This window comes from Embiotoca jacksoni, unplaced genomic scaffold (genome assembly GCF_022577435.1).
Source record: "Embiotoca jacksoni isolate LCO1_2020_lvr unplaced genomic scaffold, fEmbJac1.0.p SCAF_1, whole genome shotgun sequence".
Taxonomy (NCBI): Eukaryota; Metazoa; Chordata; class Actinopteri; family Embiotocidae; genus Embiotoca; species Embiotoca jacksoni.
The window spans coordinates 16,556,125-16,580,751 of NW_027185229.1; the positions used below are offsets into that span (position 1 = coordinate 16,556,125).

General features: G+C 41.3%; 3 protein-coding genes and 1 non-coding gene across 10 annotated transcripts; 3 read left to right on the forward strand and 1 right to left on the reverse strand.

The window, feature by feature from the left end:
- Nucleotides 1-392: 392 nt before the first annotated feature.
- On the reverse strand, nt 393-7,804 carry LOC138194485 (uncharacterized). Of its 6 annotated transcripts, XM_069143278.1 has the most exons (10): nt 7,731-7,757; nt 3,091-3,130; nt 2,175-2,270; nt 2,044-2,084; nt 1,884-1,955; nt 1,651-1,719; nt 1,472-1,522; nt 1,096-1,158; nt 942-1,017; nt 393-827 (listed from the first exon to the last, which is right to left on the reverse strand). In XM_069143278.1, exons 4-10 carry the CDS (start codon nt 2,078-2,080, stop codon nt 794-796), a joined length of 402 nt encoding a protein of 133 aa, XP_068999379.1. In that variant the 5' UTR covers nt 2,081-2,084; nt 2,175-2,270; nt 3,091-3,130; nt 7,731-7,757; the 3' UTR covers nt 393-793. The 6 variants fall into 6 exon arrangements, 3 of the variants coding, with proteins under 3 accessions (XP_068999379.1, XP_068999389.1, XP_068999370.1); XR_011177929.1 differs by having other exon boundaries at nt 2,175-7,473; nt 7,731-7,782; XR_011177931.1 differs by lacking the exon at nt 7,731-7,757 and having other exon boundaries at nt 3,091-7,690.
- Nucleotides 7,805-8,134: 330 nt separating this feature from the next.
- bicd2 (bicaudal D homolog 2 (Drosophila)) lies at nt 8,135-18,333 on the forward strand. Its single transcript, XM_069143301.1, has 8 exons — nt 8,135-8,646; nt 12,039-12,251; nt 12,933-13,085; nt 13,517-13,981; nt 14,304-15,299; nt 15,465-15,616; nt 16,233-16,464; nt 17,029-18,333. Exons 1-8 carry the CDS (start codon nt 8,407-8,409, stop codon nt 17,029-17,031), a joined length of 2,454 nt encoding a protein of 817 aa, XP_068999402.1. The 5' UTR covers nt 8,135-8,406; the 3' UTR covers nt 17,032-18,333.
- A 1,073-nt stretch (nt 18,334-19,406) lies between these two features.
- card19 (caspase recruitment domain family, member 19) lies at nt 19,407-24,626 on the forward strand. 2 transcript variants are annotated; one of them, XM_069143313.1, is made up of 6 exons: nt 19,407-19,454; nt 19,921-20,060; nt 21,319-21,475; nt 21,598-21,660; nt 22,017-22,082; nt 22,210-24,626. In XM_069143313.1, exons 1-6 carry the CDS (start codon nt 19,448-19,450, stop codon nt 22,317-22,319), a joined length of 543 nt encoding a protein of 180 aa, XP_068999414.1. In that variant the 5' UTR covers nt 19,407-19,447; the 3' UTR covers nt 22,320-24,626. The 2 variants fall into 2 exon arrangements, with proteins under 2 accessions (XP_068999414.1, XP_068999423.1); XM_069143322.1 differs by lacking the exon at nt 19,407-19,454 and adding an exon at nt 19,650-19,827.
- LOC138203593 (U6atac minor spliceosomal RNA) lies at nt 23,418-23,545 on the forward strand. Its single transcript, XR_011178730.1, has one exon. It is a non-coding gene; the product is annotated as a U6atac minor spliceosomal RNA (small nuclear RNA).
- Nucleotide 24,627: the final 1 nt, after the last annotated feature.

Below are 24,627 nucleotides of genomic sequence, written 5' to 3' on the forward strand. Positions count from 1 at the left end.
GTAGAAGGTAGTGGGAAAAAAAAATCAAACAAATGTAAGCAGGTCATAAAGAGCAGTCATGCAATAGCACAGTTCACAAACAATTTACATTTTTGTGGTCCCAAAAATCATTTCTCTTCAGCACTATTTTTTTGTTATCTATTGAGAGTAACCATAAACCAACACACCTCAGTGTTCATTTGTGCTCTAGCTGTACATTTGAACCATGCCAGCAGTGAAAGTCTCTTTTACATAAGGTGGAGGACTGAAGGTGCATCCAGTGCTGTTCGAGGATATAGTTGGCTATAATTGTGACTATGATCGGTAGCTAGTAACATATGACTTGGAGACCTATGAACAAACACTTTATTTGTTACTTGAAATTTTGTATGTACCATACTTTCATGTAATAAAGCCCTCTGCATTTGACTTTGAAGATGTACCATAGTTTGTTATTTTTGCCTTTGTGTAGTTAAAGCAGTATGCAGCCATCTGTTCTGTGTCCAAGGAGATGATACAAACCGTCATTATGATGGCATATATCGGTATTTTTTTTTATATAAAAGAGGGATACATGTTGCCATTATTTATGTCATTTAATGTTTATTTTTTTTTAACATCTCTGATGACCAGCTGGAGATCTGACCATAAAAGATATTATAATATATTCTTTTTTTCCATGGTGATATGCAGGACTTCCTGGTATCTTTGACTATTAAGTTCATTTTATCAAACTCCAGTCTGCCCTTTGGCCCTATAATATCCCAAAGAAAACGCTGCTTGTAAATCTGTGCCCTGTGGTTTTAAACTCATTCTACCACCAGGCACTCTGTCTCTCTCTCAGCTCCCTGTTGAAAAGAGACATATGAACTTTTTAGATTATTACTTTAATCTTCAAAAACATTTAAAGACGTTGAGGAACAGTGTGCAAAATTAAAATCAGCTTTTAAATGCTGACCTACCTCAGAGAGCTGTATTTCCGTTTTGCTCCCCTCAGAGCGAACATGATAATGCCACATCCATAAGACAGCGTGTAGACTGAAATAAAGCACATCATTTAACCACCAAAAAACTATATTTTCCAGCTTCACATGCTGTAAAGTCATGTTGCTTTACCGTGATATGAATTAAGGTTGACGATGGCAGTCAAAAGTGCAAAACAAAGTCCCCAGTAAATATCTAAAGAGAGTTGGAGGACAATGTTAGCTTTCATACAGAAAAGGGTTTTATTATATAGTGCATATCAATGGAAACCGTAGCTTGCCAAGAATATTATCATGACTTTTTTCACCACATACTTCTGTGAATTATTATTAGATAACATTACTGTAACAGTATTCACCACCATAAGTAAATCATCAATATGCTGTTTTACAAATTAAAAATTGTATACATCATTTAAAATCAAGTTAATAACAAAGTGCCAAAACAAACCCGATTCAAAACCAGTTTGTAAAAAAGTGAGATTTTAATTTAATAAAGGAATAAGTACCTCTGTTGTCATACGGACGGCCTTCACAGCTTCTAGTGTGGGCTGGCCTTCCTGAGAACAAGCATAACGAAAACATTTTTTAAAACGACACTAACTGGTTAAAATAGAAAAGGTCAGCAGTAACAAAAAAAAATTCTCAAAATGTTTGTGTCAGATAAACGAAACAAAGTTCAGCTTACCACAAATCACGCCCAAAACCTCAAAAACTATGGTCAAACATAAAGCAAGAACTATTGGAACCATGAGGGCTGGAAATGAAAGAAAAACACTCCTAAACAATTACAGCCTCTGTGTTATACATTTAACATGTGCCCAACAAAAACAGATATATGTGCTGATAGATAAGATTACTTGATGTGTACACACAGTATAAATTATTTTGAATGACAGAACTTGGACAAAGTGTACTTACAACGAAAAGGCCTGTAAAGTGCTGTTCCACATCCTAGACCAAAGCAGGCTGAATAGAAATGGTAATATTTGTCTGAAAATATTCAGAATAATGCATTAAGATAACAAAACGTGTTAAACAAAGGTGAATTTCTTTCAGGATTCTGTGTGCCACCACATACAGTGTTGGTAAAAGTCAAAAGCAAGGGATGCATCCATATTCCTGAAAAAGGAACAACATAGCTTGATGGATAAACATGAAGTTAGAATGGATTAACATTACCAGAGGTAGAAATTATACAGGTATACACACCATTTAAGTTCAGCTGAGAGCTAATTCTCCTGGGAGGTGTAGAATCAACAGGATAATGAATGTCGAGTATTACTTCCTTAAGCCAGTCAAACCGCTCTGTCAAGTCACACAAGGAAAGTCCCACATAAGACTGTTTCACTTTCGCATTTCTGTCGACTGTGTTTTCAGGCCTTTAAAAGTACAAAGGATTGAGGCTCAATATTGAGATTTTTCAATTTAAGTTCTGTCAGGTTAAAACTAATTTAACGAAAGAGTTAGACTTCAGTGTATTTGGCTTTACATCTGTAATGTTTGTACAACAGGTTAGTGTCACTATTTAACAGTATCAATCATTTTGGAATAAATGAAAGGTGTCAATACAGCGATGAACAACCACTCCATTAAAGTAAAAGTCCTGCATGAATGTATTGGCAGCAAAATGTAATGAAGTAAAAGTAGTGGTTTGGTCCCATGACTGATGTATTATTACCTATGACATCATTAGATTATTGATACTGAAGCATCAGTGTCAGCTGCATGTTACTGTTGTAGCTTCTGCAGGTTAAGCAAGTTTTAAATACTTATATCCGGTTATATATACAGAGACAGAAGATAAATCTGAGGGGTTGTCAGATGATTACTGGGAGAGGAATAAAAGAAAAACTAAATTCTGACACACAACTCTGTTTTCAGTTTCTGGACTTTTTCTCTAATCTTTGATTTTTATTTATTTTCTTGGTGAAATATTTGGCCTTTTACTGAAATTAAACTATGTGAAATGGTTACAGGGGAAAATCACTATTTGGTGGGGGCGTTACCAATTTATAGACAAATGTGACCCCAGGAGACAAACGATGGTTTAGTTTATTACAAAGTGTTATATTAAAAGAGTGTCCTTTTTTTTTTTTTATTAATTATGTCAAATCTTCATACTTACATAAGTACTGGAGTAGAAAGCACTATTTGTCCACTGTGGGCTTCATTAATCCCACAGTGGCATCACAGCAGCACAGAAACACAAAAAGGTGCACACAATAAGTTGGGGATTCGACCCCTGAGAGACTGGTGTAAAGATGAGTATTGACCACTGCAGGGCTCCGGTCAGAGAACACAGACATCAGTTTGATCCACACGTTACTGTATTGTGTTTGGCATACAGTATTTTAACTTGGAGACAGATTGAAAGATGGAATGATTGACAGATGCATGGATTGACAGATGGAGTTTCTGAAATAAACACAGAAAGCGAATTACAGAACCGAATTATCACCAATAGTTAACCTTAACCAAGCATTAATACACACATTCACAGGAATACAGGCTCGCTAGCCAGATTAGCCACTAAGCTCAGCGTTGGGCTATTATTTGAACGGCTAATTGCATAACAAACACTTACTAACACCAAATGCACTTAAAAGCATAAGTGCAGCTATAAACGGAATCGTTTTACCACATCAATACAAAGTTACAGTATTATGACTTACATCATCAATGACTCGATCTGACTATACTGTCGGTCCTGCGTAGCATATACGATTAGTGCAACCGGAAGCGGAAACAGTTCGCGGTGTCAAAATAAAGTTTCAAGATAAGAGCGTCGTAACCGTATTGTCTCTGTCCGTGAAGAATTCGCAACAGCCGCTCCCACATTTGAGCAGCGAATGTGTAATAACAGGAATTCTTCATGCATCATAAGCATCATCCTTGAGCTCAGGGAGCTAGATCAGACGAGCAACTGGTCTTGTGTAGACTTTACTGTTCACCAGGACCTCTGCGGTCCTGATACATCCGTCCTGACTAGGGACTGTCTTACAAACCTTCCCAATGGGCCACTGAGCCCTGGGAAGCAATGGATCGACGATCAGAACGACTGAGCCCACAGTGACGTTTATCAGTGGCCTTCTGCCACTTCTGCCGTGTTTGAAGAGTGGGCAGATAGTCCCGTGTGAACTGGATCCAAAACTGGTCCACAAGCGTTTGACAGTAGCACCATCTCCGTCTTCCTATGCCTGCCGGGGGCATAGGCCACTTGAGGCAGCGATGCATCCCGCCGCCCCATGAGAAGGATGTTAGGAGTGATGGGGTCAGGGTCAGCAATATCAGCTGACACATACCCAAGTGGTTTCGAGTTTAGGATCCCTTCGACCTCCACTAAGATCGTGTAGAGGACGTCTTCGGAGACTGACTGGCTCCCAACTGCAGTTTGAAGGTCGGCTTTTATGGAACGAACCTCTCTCTCCCATACTCCACCGAAGTGAGGAGCGCTTGGCGGGTTGAACTTGAAGTCGTTCCGGTATTCCATCAGCTGTTCCTTCAACTGTGGTTCCATGGCTGCGAAAGCCTCACGGAGTTCTCGCTCAGCACCACGGAAATTGGTACCGCAGTCTGATAGTATCTCCTTCGGTCTGCCGCGCCTCGCGATGAACCGACGAAGAGCAAGGAGGAAGGCATCTACATCTAGAGAGTTGAGGAGTTCAATGTGGATGCTGCAGGTCGTGAGACACTTAAAGATGGCACCCCAGCGCTTTTCCGTCCTCCTGCCTATCTTGACCAGGTAAGGGCCAAAACAGTCGACACCTGTTGAGTAGAAAGGTGGACAGAGAAGCCGGAGGCGCTGTGGTGGTAGGTCCGCCATCTGCCGGACTTTGGGCTGAGCTCGCCAGCGTTGGCAGGATGGACACTTGAGCTGGTGGTGTCTGACAGCTTGTCGTCCTCACAAGATCCAATACTGCCTTCGCAGTTCTGCATACACCCGCTCCGTACCCGGATGAAGCAAATGTTCGTCCATATGTTTGATGAGGAGCTTTGTTGCTGGGTGCTTTGGATCGAGCACAATCGGACGGATCTCTCCTATGTCTGCATTCTGCAGCCTTCGTAGCCTCCCTCCTACCCGGACTAAGCAAGTTGAGGGGTCCCATTCTGGGGCGAGGCTGACCAAGCGGCTGTGGTTTGGCGCCGGTTTCTGTGCTTTGAGAGCGGTGACCTCCTCTGGGAAGCTATGGGCTTGACATTTCCTCAGCAGAAGGATCTCCGCATCCTGGAGGTTAGTAGTTTGGTGATATTTCGGACCCTCGGCCGCCCCTTGAACACCCTGGCTTGCTTGACGAGTGGCCTGTACCAGCTCATTCCATACGCTGAACTGAGAAGCATCAGGGAGATTGTCCTTAGGTTCCACTTGTCTGAGGTCGAACCCTCCCTCTGCTAGTAAGGTACGCAATTGATTGACTCTATGCGTGGCGGCAGGCACGCTGGGGAGTCTCTCAAGGCAGTTGTCCACGTAAAAACTCTGCTGCACTGACTGCAGAGCATCAGGATAGCTCTCTTCATGGTTACGAGCGTGTTGTTGTAAAGCGAAGATGGCACAGCACGGGCTGCTCGTTGTGCCAAATGGCAGCACCTGCCATCCGTACACATCTGGTGGGTCTTCACAGGGCAGGTCCCTCCAGGTGAACCGGAGGAGTGGTCGATCTTCAGGCAGAAGACGAACTTGATGAAACATTGCGCGGATGTCCCCACTCACAGCAACCTGATGCTGTCTGAATCGTAGGAGGACGCCTAGCAGCGAGGGCCCCAACGTGGGTCCAGGTAGCAGTTGGTCGTTCATTGAGGCACCCTGATAACTGTAGGAGCAGTTGAAGACCAGTCGTTGCATCTAAGGTGATGGGGGAGATACCACGCTTCCTCAGACTGGTTCACTTCGTTAGGCAGAAGCTTCTTGACGTAATCGGCCCGGATAAGCTTGCCAGTCTCCTCCGAATAGATAGCTGCCTTCTCCGGATCTTTCTTGAGCCGTTTCTCTGTGGCTCGCAGATGAGCTATGACTGAATGAGTCGAGCTGTTCAGTTTAGGGGCTCCTCTCCTCCTCAGGAGGGGGGTTGCATAGCGTTGAACTCCTTCAGTGTTGACCCTCTGCGTCCTCGTCTCTAAGAGGTTCATGGCTTCTTGGTCCTCACGGGAACGAACTACCACTTTCTCGTTCCGAAACGGCAGAACGTCGAGTTGCCATAACTTCTCCACGTTTCGGCACAGGAGGTCATTAGGAGGAACAACTGCGGTGAAAAGACATTGCTGCACTGCAGTTGGCTGGGATCCACACCTTTCAGCCCATCCGAGGGCAGTGTGGATGGCAACAGGTCCACTGTTAGCTCCTCTACGCACCGGCTTAGTGGCAGTAATCAGTTGTACGTGATCTGATCCAAGCAACACCATTGGACTGGCATTAAAGAAAGTCTTCGGTGGGATCCCGCGCAGGTGAGTGTCGTCTTTGGAGTGTTTGCACTGGATAGGTCTGCTCGACCAGGTCTAAATGCTCCCTGTACTTTGTAGCGCTTCTGTGGGTAATCTTTGGGAGAGACTTCAAAGTCGACCTTTGACCCTTGTAGCTGTGTAAGCTCTGTCCGCACTGTGCGCAGGGCAAGAGTCTCGGACTCACCCATCAACTAGAGCTGTTGGACGGCCTGTGGCAGGATGATAGTCCTCTGTGCTCCATCATCCAGGACAGCAAAGGTCTCCATAGAGTTTAATAATAGGTCCACCAGCCTGAGGCTCCGTGTCCTTTGCCAGCTCCTCTGGCGATGAAAGCGAGCGACTTGGGGAGAAGAGGGACACCTGGGGTTGAGGCACGGGAGATGAGGGTGTTGATGGGGGTGTGGTGCTCTTCCTGGTGTCATGACCCTCATCTATCTGTTCTTCCATCAGGAAGGAAGTGATGTGCTCCAGCAGCTCCTGACGACGACGACGTCTGGTTTCATACTGCCGGAGTTTGCGTGTTAGTTGAACCACTTCAGCGTCCTCTTCCTTCTCATTCTTCGAGATGGATTCGATGAGTCGTTTCAGTGAAGTGGTGTTCAGCAGGTCCTCGGCGCTCGGGCTGTGTGAGGCTGTGCGTCTGTCCAGGTAAGAGGCTGCATCCGCTCAGCTACCCTCTGCTGCGGCCGCTGCTCCTCTCTGGTGCGAGAGGGAAAGGCAGGTCGCTGTGGATTGTGGGCGAGGACGTAGTCCTCAAGATGTTTGGGGACACGATGATGTCTCGCATGACGCTGTTGATCTTCGAAATGAGGCTGTTGGGTAAATCTATCTTCAGATGCCATCTTCTGTAGTAGTCAATTAATCCGGCTCGAAGGACCATTTGTTGGGGGATTCGACCCCTGAGAGAGTGGTGTAAAGATGAGTATTGACCACTGCAGGGCTCCGGTCAGAGAACACAGACATCTGATTGATCCACACGTTACTGTATTGAGTTTGGCGTACAGTATTTTAACTTGGAGACAGTTTGAAAGATGGAATGATTGACAGATGCATGGATTGACAGATGGAGTTTCTGAAATAAACACAGAAAGCGAATTACAGAACCGAATTATCACCAATAGTTAACCTTAACCAAGCATTAATACACACATTCACAGGAATACAGGCTCGCTCGCCGGATTAGCCAATTAGCTCAGCGTTGGGCTATTATTTGAACGGCTAATTGCATAACAAACACTTACTAACACCAAATGCACTTAAAAGCATAAGTACAGCTATAAACGGAACCGTTTTACCATATAAATCCAAAGTTACAGTACTATGACTTACCTCATCAATGACTCCATCTGACTACACTGTGGGTCCTGCGTATACGATTAGCGCAACCGGAAGCGGAAACCGTTCGCGGCGTCAAAATAAAGTTTCAAGATAAGAGCGTCGTAACCGTATTGTCTCTGTCCGTGAAGAATTCACAACATAAACTGTGGCTCTGGATATTGTATTTTTCGAGGATATATTTGTAGTTTCATCGTTAAACCTCTAGATGGTAGCACCGTATTAAAAACTGTCCAAGCTGCCCAAACGCGCACTTTGCATGCTGGTACTTGAAGTCATCATGACAGCGGAGTTACGTGGGTCCCAACGTTAGTTGAATTTCTCTAAAAACGACATTTCCCTGCACACTCCTTCAGATTTGAACGCCGTGCAAGCAGGAATAGCTTTTTTTTTTTTTCCCAATCGATGATCTCAACTGAAGTTTCCTCTGCCAGCTTCATGAAGGGACTGAAGAAAGTCCTCGAGGATGACTAAAGTATCGTCTGGTTTGAGCTTTGGCGAATTCTGCGGCAGGAAAAGACAGGGGGAAGAAAACGCCATTTAAGCCCCGACGATGCGGTTCAAACAACGAATGCAGTGATTTGTGGTGTTGGTTGGTTTTCTGCGCTGCTCCCGCTGCTAACCAGGGCTGGGTCCAGTTACAGTGGTGAGTCGGCGGCTCGCCAAGAAGATGTCCATGGAGGAGCAGGAATACCCCGACGCGGTACTGGTGACAGAAGCCGGGCCGCAGTGGCTCCGAGCCGAGATCGATCGTCTCGCCCGGGAGCTCCGTGAGACGACCCACGAGAAGATCCAGGCGGCTGAGTATGGGCTGGCGGTGCTGGAGGAGAAACAGCAGCTCAAGCAGCGCTTTGATGAGTTGGAGACGGAATACGAGACGGTCCGGCAGGAGCTGGACCAGCTGAAGGAGGTAACCCGAGGTCATAGCCACGAAGACAGGAATGTTTATAAAGGCTTGGTGGTTGCAACGTTAGCTTGTATAAGTCTGTAAAGATTAGGCGCGTTAACTAGTCATTATTGTTATTATTTTTGGTGTCCCAAAATGTCCAACGTGCCAGACAGACAGTGTGGGCTGACTGTCTGCAAGTCTCTTCAAATATCACGTCTGCCATATGCAGAGCCACATGCTTACTCATTAGCTTTCATGCATACTGTCTTGTGACTTTATGTTCTCTTCTTACTGAAGCATATCGGCAGCAGTTTTGGTCACTTGCCCATACTTGCTCTTGGTATGTAAAGGCTGAGGCCTTCAAATCAGACATCTGTGCCTGTTGGGCCAACTTGCTTTTAGCCCGCTGGGTTTAAACGGGAAGGTGCAGGCAGAAAATACATCTAATGCAGACTTGTCCTCTAGTCCAAACTAAATGACGAGTAAGATAATATATTTCCAGAATAGGATGTGTTGTTTTTGTGTGTGTTTTTTTTTAGCTTCCCTATCTTCATTTCCTATTTGACTGTTTGGAGAGACATTTCTAACCACCAACTAGGTTTTCATCTGACATCACTAAACTCAGATGCTCAGGACATAACTTCTGTATTAAAATGTTATGACTTTAAGACATGCAGTTGTCAAGACAGCCAGACAGCTCTATCAGATCTATCAGATCTATCAGATCTATCAGATCTATCAGTCTATCAGATTTATCAGTTGTCACAGCTAAATCTGTACAAATGTCATCTGTATAAAATGTTGTCCAATATAAAAAGGGTTTATTACAGAACTTAATGCAGAAAAAGATACCTTGGATAAAAAAAAAAAAAATTCTAGAGTTATGATTATTATATTTCCATTGAAGTTCACCGTTTCAGTGCACTGGTGTTATTTTGAACAAGGTAAAACTCTAAAATATCCTTCCTCCATTACATATCTTTGTCACAAGTGTTTGAAAACCACTTTGTCATTTTCTAATATCGGTATAAGCGTCAGACCCCAGAAATCCAGCATCAGTCAGGCACTAATTGTCAACAGTTCCTTTTTTTCACGTCCAGCTTGACTCTCAGCAACTTATATGGGTTTTTTGTTTTAGTTTTCTTGTTTTGAACATGCTAGTTGATTGCATCCTTCACATTTTTGAAAGGATGATGTGAAGGTTTGGTTTACGAGATAGTGCCGAGGGGTTAAAAAAATTAGCAAAATTGGAAAATGAGGAAGAGTCTGGGAAAACCTGCCATGTGAGGAGAAAAGCAGCAACCACGACCGCTAGATGTGATCAGTCTATCACTCAGGAAAACATATAAAACCAACCATTTTGCCCCAATGTCTTCTTAGAGCAATGATTTTTAACATTTCACAATAACAGACATCAGAAGAATCTACGTCAGCCTCTCAGACTCCAACGTGCGAGTAGAGAGAACAATAGAAAAGTTGGGTTTTCCCTCTGTTTTGTAAACTTTTCCAGTGCAGTCAGAGCTTTCTTGCTCTGGGTATCCTGCAAGTTTGCCCACCATTAGAGGAACCGCATCTTAAGGCACTTCCACATTGACTTTTCCCAGCAGTTTTGGATTTACTTCCTCTCTGTTAACTTGCCTCAATGGCTCACTCTTAAATGATTTAGGGTGATAATGGGTCTATTTTAACTTTCCTTTTACTCGGCCTGTGTTCCTTGTCATCCACAAGAAATAGCAAACGGTTCGTTGTGTGGTGTTTCACTGGCAGCCAGAAGGCCACAAATGCAAAATATTGTGCACAGTTACCTCGTCAAGTCAGTCTCTTACATAGCTGGAAGAACTGCCTGTTATTGTACTGATCCTAATTTTACGCAATGACATGTAAAGTCAGAATGAGGAACTAAGTTTCTCGCAGCTGACCGAGTGTCGGGGGATCTTTGAATGACTTCTCCTTTGTTGTATACTGATGGCGAGTTTTTTGTCTACATTTTGATTCATGGTGTAGGTCACAGGTCAAACGCTTCGAATTATTCCGGTTTTCATTTCTCAGTATTCCAATGATTGCGACTGTTGTTTCTCTCTCTAGTACAGCGTGTCAAAGAGACTGATTTAGGAAAAGGAATCATCCATCTGTACACACTCAGGCTCCTGATCTGTTCACGTCAATGTTCATCCCAGCTTGTTCAACAAATCAATCTGTTTTACTGAGAACAATTGAGAAAAAAATGGTGGGGTTAGACTTTGTCGGGAAAGAGAGCTACGTATAGCACTGTGGTGGGTTTCAGGACTTTCTTGGACACTGAGAGTTACATCACCAGTTTGGCTCAGTATCAGTGTTGGCCGGGCATCTTAGAGTCATTAAGTCAGTTAGCTGTGGGAATCTGACACCAACTTGTTCCTCCAATTAACCTGTTTTTTGCTTGTTATCTAGCAGGTAGCCTAGTGCAATTAAAAATGAATAAACTTCCCTTTAAGATAAATAAGAATGAAACTGCACACAATTGAAGTGTCATCAGTACAACTGGTATCTTGTGAAGTTTTGTACTGTCTATTGAATATACCGTAGCACAAATCCAGCTGTTATTTGGCTAAATTGCCAAAAAGTCATTATTTGCCTTATTTTGCAAAGCATTGGGGTACTGACATGTCAGGCAATGCTGTCTCCAGGTTTTAAACCATTTTAAACAAGCTCTATTTCTCACAGGGTGAATTTAGGTAAAGTCTGGGCATTTGGTAAGGAAGGGTGTGCAAAGATTCAAACTTGTGTAGCTCCCTGGAAGTGCCGCACAGTCACAGAGTGAGTTCTATAGTGTGAAAATATTTGCAAGTTACTTTGTCAACGCTTGATTTCATTTGACTTAGACTTACAGCAGTAACTATGATTTGATTATTGTAAGTAAAGGCCAGACTTGGACAAATTGAAAATGTCTGTGTCTAGGGCTCATTTTGAAGTTAGTTAAACTTCTATGTCTGCAACTTTAAACTGTACATCTACAACAGTTTTTCTCATCTCCGATTTTCAAGACAGACCAAAAAGAATTAGTTTTTGTTGAATGTTAAATGTTTGGAAAAAAAAAAAAGCAGCTCTCAGTTTGCTCCAACTTGTCATGTGCTTGACCTATCCAAATTTATGCAGATCCTATTTAATTGGTGCTTGCAATAATCTAGAATAGTCTTCTTTAACATGAGAGGTGAACAGACAAACAATAATAGATGTTGTGGATGTAACATGTAATGTAGGCCTCAGTTCTTTTTTTTTTAATAAACACTATTTAATCTAAAAGAAAACTTGCTTATCTATCACGTATGATTACCAAAAAGCCGTTCTTGTGGTTCAATGTATGCACCCTAAAAACTGGTTTGCTATGAATCCTTGATCAAAGGAGTTTGTTTTGTTGTTTCTTCTGTCTTTAGGCCTTTGGACATGCTTACTCCACCCACAAGAAGGTTGCAGCAGATGGGGAGAGCAGGGAAGAGTCATTGATACTGGAGTCTGCCAGTAAGGAGGCTCTCTACCAGCAGAAGGTCCTCGAGCTGCAGAGCGAGCTCCGACAGGCCAAAGCTTCGGTCTCCAGTGCACAGGCTGAAAATGATCGACTGTCTGCCATTGTCCTGGAGATGAGAGAGGTGATTATTAAGAGCGCTGCAATATGAATATCCAGACATTTAGAATATAATTTTCTAGAAATGGTTCACATTTAAATCCTTCGTTTAACCCCGTTTACCATTTTCTTCACATATGGTCAGCTGAAATTCTGAGATGTCAGTTTCTTTTATGTGTTCAAATTGTAGGAATTTTGTGTTGCTGTTTTAAGTATATGTACTACATAATCAGACAATATCAAAATGGGATTACAGGATGTACATCTAATTGAAGTTGTGATGTAGACTAGTGATTACACCGCAAGTTTTCAGTGTGGGTCGTGAGAAAGTTGGGGCTTGTCATGGGGGAGGGTCAGTTCGCAAGTTTTCACTGAGCCCGGCAGGAAAGATGATGTAATGGTCTACAGCGATTGACACAAAGGATGTCCTCCACCGGGGCGCTCTGTACCATGGATTGGTAAGTGGACCATGTCCTCCTTCCGTCATTACATTTGCCTGCCAAGGTTCCCCCCCCCCCCGTGGTATGTGAAACATGCTGAGCCTCATTTCACTCACATTGATCAGGACATTGCAAGGATGTGGTCTGCAATGCCTGGTTGCAAACTGCACCGCATCCAGTGACAGTCAACACAGATTTAAATTGGAGCTTATGCAACACGTCCCAACATAACGTTATTCCTCCTTTGTCACTCTTTTTGCGTGCAGAATTCAGAGCTGGCAGAGCTGCAGCGCGGTCAGCTGCGAGATGACATCAGAGAGTACAAAGTTCGGGAGGCTCGACTGCTGCAGGACTACAGTGAGCTGGAGGAGGAGAACATCTCTTTTCAGAAACAAGTGTCGGTGCTGAAACAGAACCAGGTGAGACAAACAAGACTCAACATAATACTTACTTTGTTGACACTTATTGAGTGGTGTGGAAATTCTATTGAAATAGTGATGTTACTCATGTTTTCACGATGCAAACTGCGGAACATTATTGCTTTTGGTTCGCATAATGCCACATCGTCCTTGGGTCGTATGTTTCCTATGTAAAAATGGGAGTGTAAATTCAAAACATGTTGCTGTACCAATACTTTTAGGAGGTTGTCATGATTTAAATGAAAAACAACAAAAATGGTTCCTATTTTCTTTCATGTACAAAAAAGACATCCTTTGTTGTGTTTTACGGTCAGTGGACAAAATTCTGAAAGTTGTGAAACACTTCGGCCTTTTGTAAGAATTACAGTGGACACTACTCCCTTGAGTAAAATTATTGGCTGTGTAACTTAGCTTTTTTACCATCTGTACAGGTGGAATTTGAAGGTCTAAAGCATGAGAGCCGCCGTCTGGAAGAAGACTCCCAGTGCCTCCACAGCCAGCTGGAGGAAGCCATGCGTCTCAGAGAAATCGCCGAGCGACAGCTGACTGAAGCTTTAGAGACAATTAAGACGGAGCGTGAGCAAAAGGCCACGCTGCGTAAAGAGCTCTCCCACTACATGACCATCGGTGGTTCTGTGTACAACAGCTCTTTCAACATCTCCATTGATAACTCCAAACTCCACGAGGATCCCTCCGCCATCACCGAACCCGACAACGATGATCTAATAAGGGGCTTTGAGAACGGCTTGGTCAAAAGAGGTGAAAGTGATGAGGACAACAAGACTGCCGCGAACAAGAGAGGAGAGGCCTTCAAGCCAGCTCCCAGTCTGGTGGACGACCTGCTGAGTGAGCTCAACATCTCAGAGATACAGAAACTTAAACAGCAGCTTGTGCAGGTATGAGATTCATGAGATACACTAGGACTCTGATCCCACGATCTCAACTCATTCAATCAAAAGCAAATTCAACTTTTAGCTAAAATCTACTGTTTAAGTTGACAGAAAAAAGGTCTAACTGTGTATTATTGGGTATATCCCTGAGTGCCTGTCTGGGTAGATTCATTTGGCCTCACTCTGTTTCTGAAAGCCCATAAGGGCGCTTTATGTGCATTCTTTCACCTGGGTTGTTGCGGATTTCTTTTTTTCTTAACGGGTACTCTAAAGTTAGCCAACTGAATGAAAATGTTTTCTTTTCTTTTTTTTTTATTATTATTATTAGGTTGAGCGGGAAAAAGTGGCCCTGATCAACTCTCTACAGGAGAGCCAGAAGCAGCTGGAACAGGCTTATGGCACTGTGTCGGAGCAAAAGGACACTGTCAACAGGCTGACTGAAAATCTAAGTGCAATGAGAAAACTTCAGGCAAGTAAGGAGCGCCAGTCTGCCCTCGACAGTGAGAAAGACAGGGACAGCCATGATGACGGAGACTACTACGAGCTGGACATCAACGGACCTGAGATTCTGCAGTGTAAATACACTGTGGCAGTGTCTGAAGCCGGGGAACTGAGGCAAGAGCTGAAGACTCTGAGGGCAAAGTACGAGGAGTGTCAGACCCAATATGAAGATGAGCGAGCGCGATTGGAGAGCGACGTCCAAGAATTGAGTACAAAGTTGTCGTCCCTGGAAAAGATCAGCCAAGCAGATAAAGCGGAGGTGGCTCGTCTGGAGAAGGAGCTCCATCTGGTCAGCGCGGCAGCAGGAGAATCACTTGGCAGCCTAAATGTAGCCCAAGATGAGCTCATAGCTTTCAGTGAAGAGCTGGCAAATCTCTACAACCACGTGTGCATGTGCAACAATGAGACTCCTAACCGCGTCATGCTCGACTACTACAAGGACGGCAAGGCCAAGGTCAGAAGGGGGCAAGAAGGGAAAGACCATCAGTCCGTGCTTATCACTAATGGATTGATCACCGAGACTGAACTTGGAAAGTCCAGCAGCACCACAGTTAGCGCAGCTCCAGCCCCAGAACACCGCCCAGAACCCATGAACATCTATAATCTCGTCGCCATCATCAGGGACCAGATCCGCCACCTGCAGCGGGCAGTGGACCGCACCACAGAGCTGTCACGTCAGAGACTTGCCAATCTGGAACTGAGCACAGTGGCAGACAAAGACAAAGACGCTTGCATGGGAGAGATTCTCAAACTGAAGTCCCTGCTTAGCACAAAAAGGGAGCAGATTGCGACTCTTAGAGCTGTGCTCAAGGCCAACAAACAGGTCAGAAGATGGCACTCGTGTGTTTGTGTGGATGCTAAACTGCTCTGTCAGAGGAAGGATGTTTTGTTTCTCAGACAGGGATAATCTGATTTAGCTAAAGATAGCCACTAAGTTTGAAATGTTCCCAAGTGTAAGCATTTAATATTCATATCTTATTCCCTTTAGACAGCTGAAGTTGCTCTGGCCAACCTCAAGAGTAAGTATAACAGTGAGAAGGCCATGGTGACGGAGACGATAATGAAGCTCCGCAATGAGCTGAAGGCTCTGAAAGAGGATGCTGCTACGTTCTCATCTCTTCGAGCCATGTTTGCTACAAGGTATGATTTTTTTTTTTTTTATATGCATGATTGTCACTTTTATGTTTTTTTAGGGCACTTTGTAACTCAGGTTTTCAAATTTCAAATAGTAAGAGTACAATTTGACCTACTCATAATGACTGACTCATTCTGACACACATGAAAATAACCATCATTTGGCATCCTTGTGGCCAAGAAGTCCAGGACACACACACTATAACATGTAACATCTATGTTAGAAGAAACAGTAAAAAAGACAACAACAAATAAACATTGACATCGCTTTATATTTTTCCTTCTGCCTGTTTCAACCATCTCAAGAAAACAATCTAAACTTCAGTTCTAAAGTGTGTGTGTGTGTGTGTGTGTGTGTGTGTGTGTGTGAGAGAGAGAGAAAGAGAGAGAGAGACACAAAGCATTGTGGGAAAAGTCTGATGTAATACGTGTGCAGTCAGCAAGCAGGCACTTCATCCTCCCATCTGGAAAAATGCAGTCTGGGAAATGGAGAAAGCATGACAGCAGCTGTAGTTTAAGGAAAATTGCTCCACCTGCTGGCTATAAAGTTTACTTCTATTTTTCCTCTCTCCCATTACTCCCTCTTGCTCTTCTCTCCTCCTACTTCTTCCCTTACCCTCAGGTGTGATGAGTATGTGACCCAGCTGGATGACATGCAGAGGCAGCTGGCTGCTGCTGAGGACGAGAAGAAGACACTTAATTCTCTGTTACGTATGGCCATTCAGCAGAAACTGGCATTAACGCAGCGCCTGGAGGATTTGGAGTTTGACCACGAGCAGGCGCGCCGCAAAAGTTCCACAGCAGCGGGAGGCCAGGTCAAAACAAAGGGCAAGGGAGCCTCTTCCAACCACCATGTAAGTCAGTGGCTCTGCTGCAGAACCAGCTCTAAGCCACAAAGGCTACACGTGGCATTACAAGTTGTTGTTGTTGTTTTTTTTTTATAGGATTTGCATTTCCCCAGTTCAGGCTTTGCATACGCTAATCATTTCTAACATTGAGCCCTCATTTCTGTAGCTATTATATGTCACACACTATATAAAATACTCATGTTTGGTAGGTATTACTTTCATGGAAGACAGTGAATTTTTAAATTAGTATTGTAATGACAATAGTCCAAAATTATATGAAAATGCACCTTTTTTTAGTCAAACAGCTGCCCACCACCCCCAATGGCATTTATGCCCTTTAAAAACCAGGGGAAACCCTGCATTGGTCTTGAATAGCTCTGCCCTATAGTATTAGGGATTCATTAATTGAAGGCTGCATGCAAAGCACACCTCCGTCCTCCGCTTCTTGCAGCCCTCTTTCTTTTGCATCAACTATACTAACCGCTTCCTTTATTGATACATTTCTTCTCACTCCTGCAATGGAAATTATAATCCGAGTGATTTTATTCTGTTCTGTTTTCCCATTTCCAGTAAACCAATCAAGCCAAGTGTCCTTAAGGAGGTCCGTCTGAGTGTGTGTGTGACAGTTGCCGGTCACCTGTGTTCCTGGTTTCTTCACTCTAATCATGGTCCAAATCATGTCATTGCTAAGACAAGAACATACCCAACTGTAATTGCCAAGAGCCTTTTTTTTTTTAGAGTGCCAAAACAAGTTTTTAACTCAATGACTCATGGTGTCAGCTGCCTTGTGCAGTCTATCGGTTTTCCAAGAATATGCACCCCTATTTTTACTGAACTGAGGAAAAATCAAGATGGGTGTGTTGCCTGTTACCCTTACTGAGCACTTTTTCTTTTACTTATTTGCTCTTCTTGATTCCTCTTTCTTTCTAAAATTATACTAATTGTCTCAAGTATTAAACAGTGTTTGTACTGGAGGTGCATGTTTATCTGCCAGTATCTTGATGACATTTTCAAGTGTCACAGTATAAATTTATCTTATTTATTTTATAGCAACGTAGTCCTAGATTATGTGAGCTTTTAAAAACAAGAACTTTCAACTTCCTGGTTGAAAATCAAACAAAGGAGGCACATAAAGTTTTCTGCCTTAGGTGCTCTTTGGCTTCAGATTTAGGTTTGCCAAGAAAAACAAGCAAGAGTTTTTAAAACCATGTCTCAAATATAGCTAATTAAAGGAAGAATTGGAGGTATCATTGTCACTCTTTTACCCTGCAAATATGGAGCTACAAATTCAGGGTGTTAACTAAATTGTGAGCTCCGTAATAGACATGGAAGAGCTGTTACGAATTCAGGTGTGCTTGTTATGACTGAGGAAGAGTGTTGCAATGCAAATCTTATTTAAAGATTTATAAGTTAAGGTCAGATGTTAATAATATTCTCATAATCTTTATTCATGAAGGAAAGTTTTTAAACTGTTTTAATACAACTTTTTGTAAACCTTTTTAAGTCCTATAATACTAAGTCTGCAGTGCCATTTTGTGTTTTGTTCATGCAAGTGCAATTTGCAAACATGGCACAAACAAAAAATAATAAATGTTTGTGTTATGTAAAAATATGTTACATACTGTTGCTTACATTTTTGGTCCTAATGGATTTTACATGTTTTTACTACAACTGCCATTGTATTTATTTGACTCTGTTCAAACTACAGTTTTCATTGTCCTTTTTGTTTCATAAGAGAGCTTGACTTTAGCTGGCTGGTCACATTATCAAGAAGACTAAACTGTGGTTAAAAAACACAAGTGAAATTCATGACTGTAGGCTCCTGTGATTACTTCGTTGTGGCTGGTGAAAAAAATAAATCTAACTTTCACATTTCTAAGGTCTTGACTCGTTTTCTTTAAAACATAAGTTACCTACCTTTCCACAGTATAATTTTTTTTAATTTTATTTTTACAATAAAGCTTTATTCTTCTACTGAAATTGAATATAGTCCTACATTTTTAGACATGCTCACTTGTAAATTCATCCTTTTAAACTTTTTCTCCAACAGCATATCATTCCGCTGCTAAATCCAAACATTGTGCACACAAACTGCAAATAACCTGTCAGACAATTGATGTAGACCTCACACCTAGTATATAACAAAAACTGGAAAAAGTCAATTAATACGGAGACTCATAAACAGCTCTTCGTTTTACAGTTATGTAGAGTATACACCTCTTGTTTGTTGTTTATATTAAAGGATACATGGATAGATTAAAACATTCTACTAAAAACATATTTATTTCAAAATAATTGTTATATGCAACTGAAATTTAAATTCTAAGCAGCAAAAACAGTTGTTATATATAAGTGTAGTGAAAAGATGTCCCGACATCTAGTTACAATGATTGCCAAGTTTTATTGAAAATAAAGTCCATTATACAGTATCTGTATAAATCTTAGTGTTTAACTGTCAGTCAGAGAATAAATACGTAGTAGACTTTGCTACAGTAATTTCCGTTTCCATAAAAAGGAATGGTTTTTTTTCCTCGTTGTGTTTGTTTTAAAAAAAACACTATTTGTAGTCCAGAAGAAAATCATGTTATGTCATAGATAAATCTTAGGGGATTAATTTTTTTTTTTTAAAGTACACAATAGTCACAGTAGAACCTGTCACCGTTTTAATTGCTTTTAGTTTTAGAGAATGTTGACCTGAATAAATGTATTGTTTATACTCTATTCTAAAGGCAGTAAAGCAAGGGTTATGATCTGCAGATTTACATTTATGCATACAGAATTTGGCCATTATGATAGTAAGAGTTGTCGCGTACACTTAAGGGATTTTCTGTGTTGCATTTTTCCAGGAGACAAAACAATACAATCCTCTTAAAGAACATTGTATTTTTTTTTTGTGTGGTTTGTTTTCATTTTCGAAGACGTCGCCTATCCCTCCGAGCGCGGTGACGTCAGAGGGCGTGTCCAGACAGAGGACAGAGGGGACTCTACAATGGGAGGTTTGTGCCTGACTTTAACTAAAACATTAAATAACGCTTATTTTTACCACGCGTGTAGCCTTCTGTTTTGCTTCAATATCTTCCCGTTTGGTCCAAATCAACAACAATACCGCAGCAGTTACGATCTGAAAGGTGGCCTTACTTTGCCAAAGACAGTGGACCGTCTCACTGTTGAGGTTTCGAAAAAAAAAAAAAGTTTGGTAACAACACGTCTGACAGGAAAACGAGTCTCATCAGCAATTTGCTGTCAACGCGTGTGTTTTTTGCAACCTTCCCGATCCGCCCTGCCCTCAAACTTTTACTCTCTGTACATTCACGAGAAAACACTGGCGATAATGTCCGCTCGGTCCTCCAAACTGACACCCAAAGAAAAGTTAGCCTGTCGCCAAATATCTGCTGATGTACGGAGTTGATTTTTGTTGTTGTTGTTGTTTTGTTTTAAACTTCTCTCCCTTACCATTAACAGACAGTTTTTATGAGCAGCTGATGGAGGACAGCGCCTTCCTCAGAGCTGAGCGGAGACTGAACACAGATCTGGTGGACAAACTCACCCTGCAACTCAACAGGATCTACCCGCAGATCCTCACAGACAAGGAGGCCTCCAAAGTGAGTCCCCTTCCTGTCATTCACTCTTGGTGGCATGCTGTCAGTGATAGATAGATAAATAGATAGATATACTCAATTATAAGTAAACATTTCTGCATTAAAAAAACATACTGCAAAGTTTTACTTGCAAAAATGCAAGCGTTTAAAGTGAAAATAGTCATTCTTGCAGCAGAACAATCCCAGTCTATGTTATATTAGCACATTATACTATTGATATTGGTGTATTAGCGTTTGATATTGTCATTGTATATGTGTTGAAGTTTATTCCATCATATTACATACAGTCAATGTAGACTATGTATGCAAAACCTTAATCTGAAAGGTAACTGTAAGAATAATATATGAATTAAAGAATACTCAAAGCGATATTATCACACTGAATGGAGTAAAAGAATTGAGAAGCATTAAATAAAAACATCCAAGTAAAGACATACATTTGACAAGTACATTTAAAATGATATTTCAGCCAGCATACTTGAAGTTTTACAGGAGTATCTGAGTAAATGTATTAATTATGTTCCATCACTACATGTGAAATGATTTCTATACAAACACTGGATCAGTTTTTAAGGCAAATACTGTGATTCAAACACTGCACCAAGGAAATTACGTAAAACAATTATTTGACGATATAAAAGACATGAAGAAACAAGCTTTAAATGAAAAAGTATTTACTTTAGAAAGTAAATACTTTTTCATATAAAGCTTGTTTATTTTGTTTTTCAGTCACGTAACGACTCTCCTGCAGAGGGAACGTCCTCGGTTTTGTATCAGATCTATCAATGAATGTTGTTCACCGACATGTATACTTAATATGCATATTATTAACTTGATAAAATCTTCACTGTGACTTGCGTTTCATTACTTTGCTTCTGTACAGTATTTACTTTTTCATATAAAGCTTGTTTCTTCATGTCTTTTATATCGTCAAATAATTGTATTACGTAATTTACGCAATTTCCTTGGTGCAGTGTTTGAATCACAGTATTTGCCTTAAAAACTGATCCAGTGTTTGTGTAGAAATCATTTCACATGTAGTGATGGAACATAATTAATACATTTACTCAGATACTCCTGTAAAACTTCAAGTATGCTGGCTGAAATATCATTTTAAATGTACTTGTCAAATGTATGTCTTTACTTGGATCTCTTACAAAATGTCAGCAGAGAAGCTTTCAGGGGACCAGATAATCTGTATAAACAAGCTCCTCTGTTGGTGATCAAACATATTATACAACTGTTGTTAACTGTTACTCAGTTCAGAAACTTGGACGTTCCTACAAGTGTTCGACTGGGCGAGCTCCTGACACACCTGCAGGGAAAAGGCGAGGAAGCATGCAGGGAGTTTTATAGAGCTCTGCATTTGCATGTGGAGGATGTTTACTACAGCTTGCCCACACGGCTTCGCCTCAGAGGTTAGTCCCCAAAACGTTTACTCTATATCAAACCACTCGCATATTCACTTGGCTGGATGTTATAAAACAAATTTAGTTGTGCATTTTAGTATATTTTACATTTTATTCCATGCTGTCTCCAGATTCCTTGGATCCTCTCAAATCTCCACGTGTCTACAAACAGAGATGTGTTCTTAATGACAGAGGTAAGATGTGAAGGCTGATGAAATGATGTCATCACATGGGTACAATGTAACATTTGGTGAAGGTGTACATACAGTTTGGATACAGTAGATAGAAGATAAAAAAAATAAAAAAAATAGGTATCCACTGTTCAAATAGATATTATGCCTCCATTCTTAATGTTCAGAAACTTAACCACAAATACAGTAGCACCGCTTTTAAGAAGGAAATCAGGGGCTGGTTTAGCGAGAACCATCAAAACCTTAAAAAGCAGTTGAACAAAACTGTCCTGTTCAAAAGTGTTGTGTAATTATTTAGCACTAACACACAATGTTAAAATTAATCACATTTATATTTGTATGTGCATACCTTTTCTCAGGTCCCCTCTTCTTTCTGGGCTGTTTCAGCTGTGCAGTGGGAATGGCTTTACTTTATTACCACACTGGTAAATTGTTATCCAATTTTATAACCACACTTGACATTGTAGTTCCAATAATCGGATATTGTGAGTATTATTGGAAAGGTCATGTCTATAATGTGTTACTAAGAAGGTGTCTTTTTTTTTTCTGCAGACGCTAAAGTGACAGGAGGCAGCCAGGCTCTTGGCGTGGCTGCTCTCGGCCTGAAAAGAAAAGCTCAGGAGGTTCTCATATGGTACACCGAAGAAAGCCTCATGAAGTAATGGATGACTCCTCCGCACCAGGTGCTTCGGCAGTACTGCTCCTACAAATGCGACTTGTACCAAAGGACAGCGCACTATTATCTCCTCAAGGGTTCAATACTAATTTTGTACACCGTGTATATTTTATAAAAAAAAAAAAAAAAAAAAAAAACATTTCCTGCTTGAAATCGAGGAAGATGGAAAAAAATTTGGCACCACTCGTGGCACTTTTTCACTCTTTTACTTTCATGTATATTTAAATGAGTTAAAGGGATGAATATGCTGGAGGCTAAAAACAGGTGCAAGAGCAACACATTATTTATTGTCACCACAGGCCTCCACTTAAGCAGTTGTTTTTTTTTACAAACCAGTTTACCAAGAAAATACTTACTGTTTAGGTGTCAAAAGAGGCATTTAAAACAACTAAATAATAGATGATTATGTAAATGATTGGCAATAGAACCGTCCTACAAAGAATAAGTCTGCAGTTATTCTGTGCATGTTGGCACTTAAACTAGACCCTTTTTTTTTTCGTCAATTGGTTTCAGGTAACACTTTGTGTGGTTTTAGCATCGATGTCAAGCAAACTAAAATAGGTTTGAACACTTCAGTGTACTCACAGAACCGAGTCAGGAACAGACTGCTGTCGAACTGATCCTGAAACATAACCGCCCTCTTGCGGCCGAAAGAGAAGCTGCATGATCAAACTTGTTGTTGGTTTTCACAAGAGCTTCCACAAATTCCACGTGTTACATTTATACAAAAAAAAGGTGATTAATCGTGTGAACAACCAGAAGCAATATCGAGCCAATAAACCGAGAATTATTACATTTTAGACGATTTAATAGTAAGTTTCGCCGTCACGTGATTGCCTCCACCAATTATTAGTCGCTCTCTCTCGGCGCAGTGCACTGTGGGTAGAGCTGTAACCAAACCAAAATTTACAAACGTCGAGTACATAAAAAGTCGTAATGATGAGACGTTAACCACCCGGTTCAAACGAAACATATAATAGTGTGAATATGTGGCTATGAGACCTGTAAACCCAGAACGGCACCATGAGTGAAGCCGATTGTTCCACTTGTACGTATATAACGTGACGTATTAGGAGGTACTAGTGTGTTGTATGAAAGGAGAGAAGGTTAGCACTCCCCTTGACAAGGATGGAATTGGCCCTCGTGGCCTGCAACACATATACGGTTAAGGCACTGCCACCTACTTCGTGGCATCTCTAACCAAGTTTTTTTTTAATGTCACTCTCTCTAATGATTGCCTTCCCATGTCACTCTTTAACTGCTTTATCTCCAGCCGCGTCTTCTCCTGTTTTCACCGCGCAGCGTCAGAACGGAAGTGTGTCTTAGTGTTTTGTTTCCGCTTGTTCTGGCAGGCTGGATTTTTTTCTTTCTTTCTTCTTTTTCCTGCTGTGGCCTGAATTTCCAGAGAAATACAGCACTTTAAAAAAAAAATTAAAAATTTTTTTTTACACTTGGTTTCTAATCTCTACAAAGAGATTTTTTTTTTTTCTTTTTCCTGCTGTGGCCTGAATTTCCAGAGAAATACAGCACTTTTTTTTTTTTTTATCATTTAAAAAAAATAATAAATAACAAAGAAAGAGTGTCTGAACATAACGGGGTCATAATGGTACTTTGTTAAACCTTCTCAATGGTTTGGAAGTTAATCCTCAGGAATTCAAACTCCAGTATCAGAGACACCTGAGAACATTTTGCAGCTTGAATGGCTTTGTTGTTTATGCCCTATGCTCAACAATTTTTGTGATATTATTCTAAAAGGAGATATTTGTCATTAGAGAACTTGTACTTGTTGAGTTTGTCATTTTGTGTGTGGTGTGGGGCTGCAGCTAACTATTGTTTTCCTAATTAAGCAATCAGTTTTCTCGACTAACTGATTAATTGTTTGGTCATTCTTTGTACTCAAAGCCTGAGTATCCATATTGTGTGATTAGAGGTTTCATAAGACCTGAATGTATGTCGATTATTTATTTAATTAATCGATTAGTTTGTTGGTCTTAAACTGTCAGAAAACAACGTCTTGTTTTGTCTAAATTAAGAGAACCAGAAAACATTCACATTTAAGAAGCTGGAATCAGAGAATTTTAGCTTTTTGTATTACTTAATACAAAAGTAAGAAATTACTTAACAGGATAGTTGGCGATTCATTTTCCGTCAGTCAACTCGTCGACTAATCGTTGCAGCTCGAGCGTGGTGTAAAAGTGCCTCACATTTTGAAGTGCCATCATTTGTAAGACTTGAGACTTTTGTCTCTGTATGATAAAGTTAAAAACGTATGCCTGTCAATAAAAAAAATAAAC

What these genes read in the sequence shown, in the direction of transcription:
- bicd2 (XM_069143301.1), top strand. Translation starts at nt 8,407, where the DNA reads ATGTCCATGGAGGAGCAGGAATACCCCGACGCGGTACTGGTGACAGAA. An exon ending in TTAAACAGCAGCTTGTGCAG is followed by an intron (nt 13,982 to 14,303) that starts GTATGAGATTCA and finishes TATTATTATTAG; the next exon opens with GTTGAGCGGGAAAAAGTGGC. An exon ending in TGCTCAAGGCCAACAAACAG is followed by an intron (nt 15,300 to 15,464) that starts GTCAGAAGATGG and finishes TATTCCCTTTAG; the next exon opens with ACAGCTGAAGTTGCTCTGGC.
- LOC138194485 (XM_069143288.1), bottom strand. Translation starts at nt 2,080, where the DNA reads ATGGATGCATCCCTTGCTTTTGACTTTTACCAACACT. An exon ending in TTTTGACTTTTACCAACACT is followed by an intron (nt 1,956 to 2,043) that starts GTATGTGGTGGC and finishes GAATATTTTCAG; the next exon opens with ACAAATATTACCATTTCTAT. An exon ending in CGGAAATACAGCTCTCTGAG is followed by an intron (nt 828 to 941) that starts GTAGGTCAGCAT and finishes TCTTTTCAACAG; the next exon opens with GGAGCTGAGAGAGAGACAGA.
- card19 (XM_069143313.1), top strand. An exon ending in CAGACAAGGAGGCCTCCAAA is followed by an intron (nt 20,061 to 21,318) that starts GTGAGTCCCCTT and finishes ACTGTTACTCAG; the next exon opens with TTCAGAAACTTGGACGTTCC. An exon ending in ATGTGTTCTTAATGACAGAG is followed by an intron (nt 21,661 to 22,016) that starts GTAAGATGTGAA and finishes ACCTTTTCTCAG; the next exon opens with GTCCCCTCTTCTTTCTGGGC.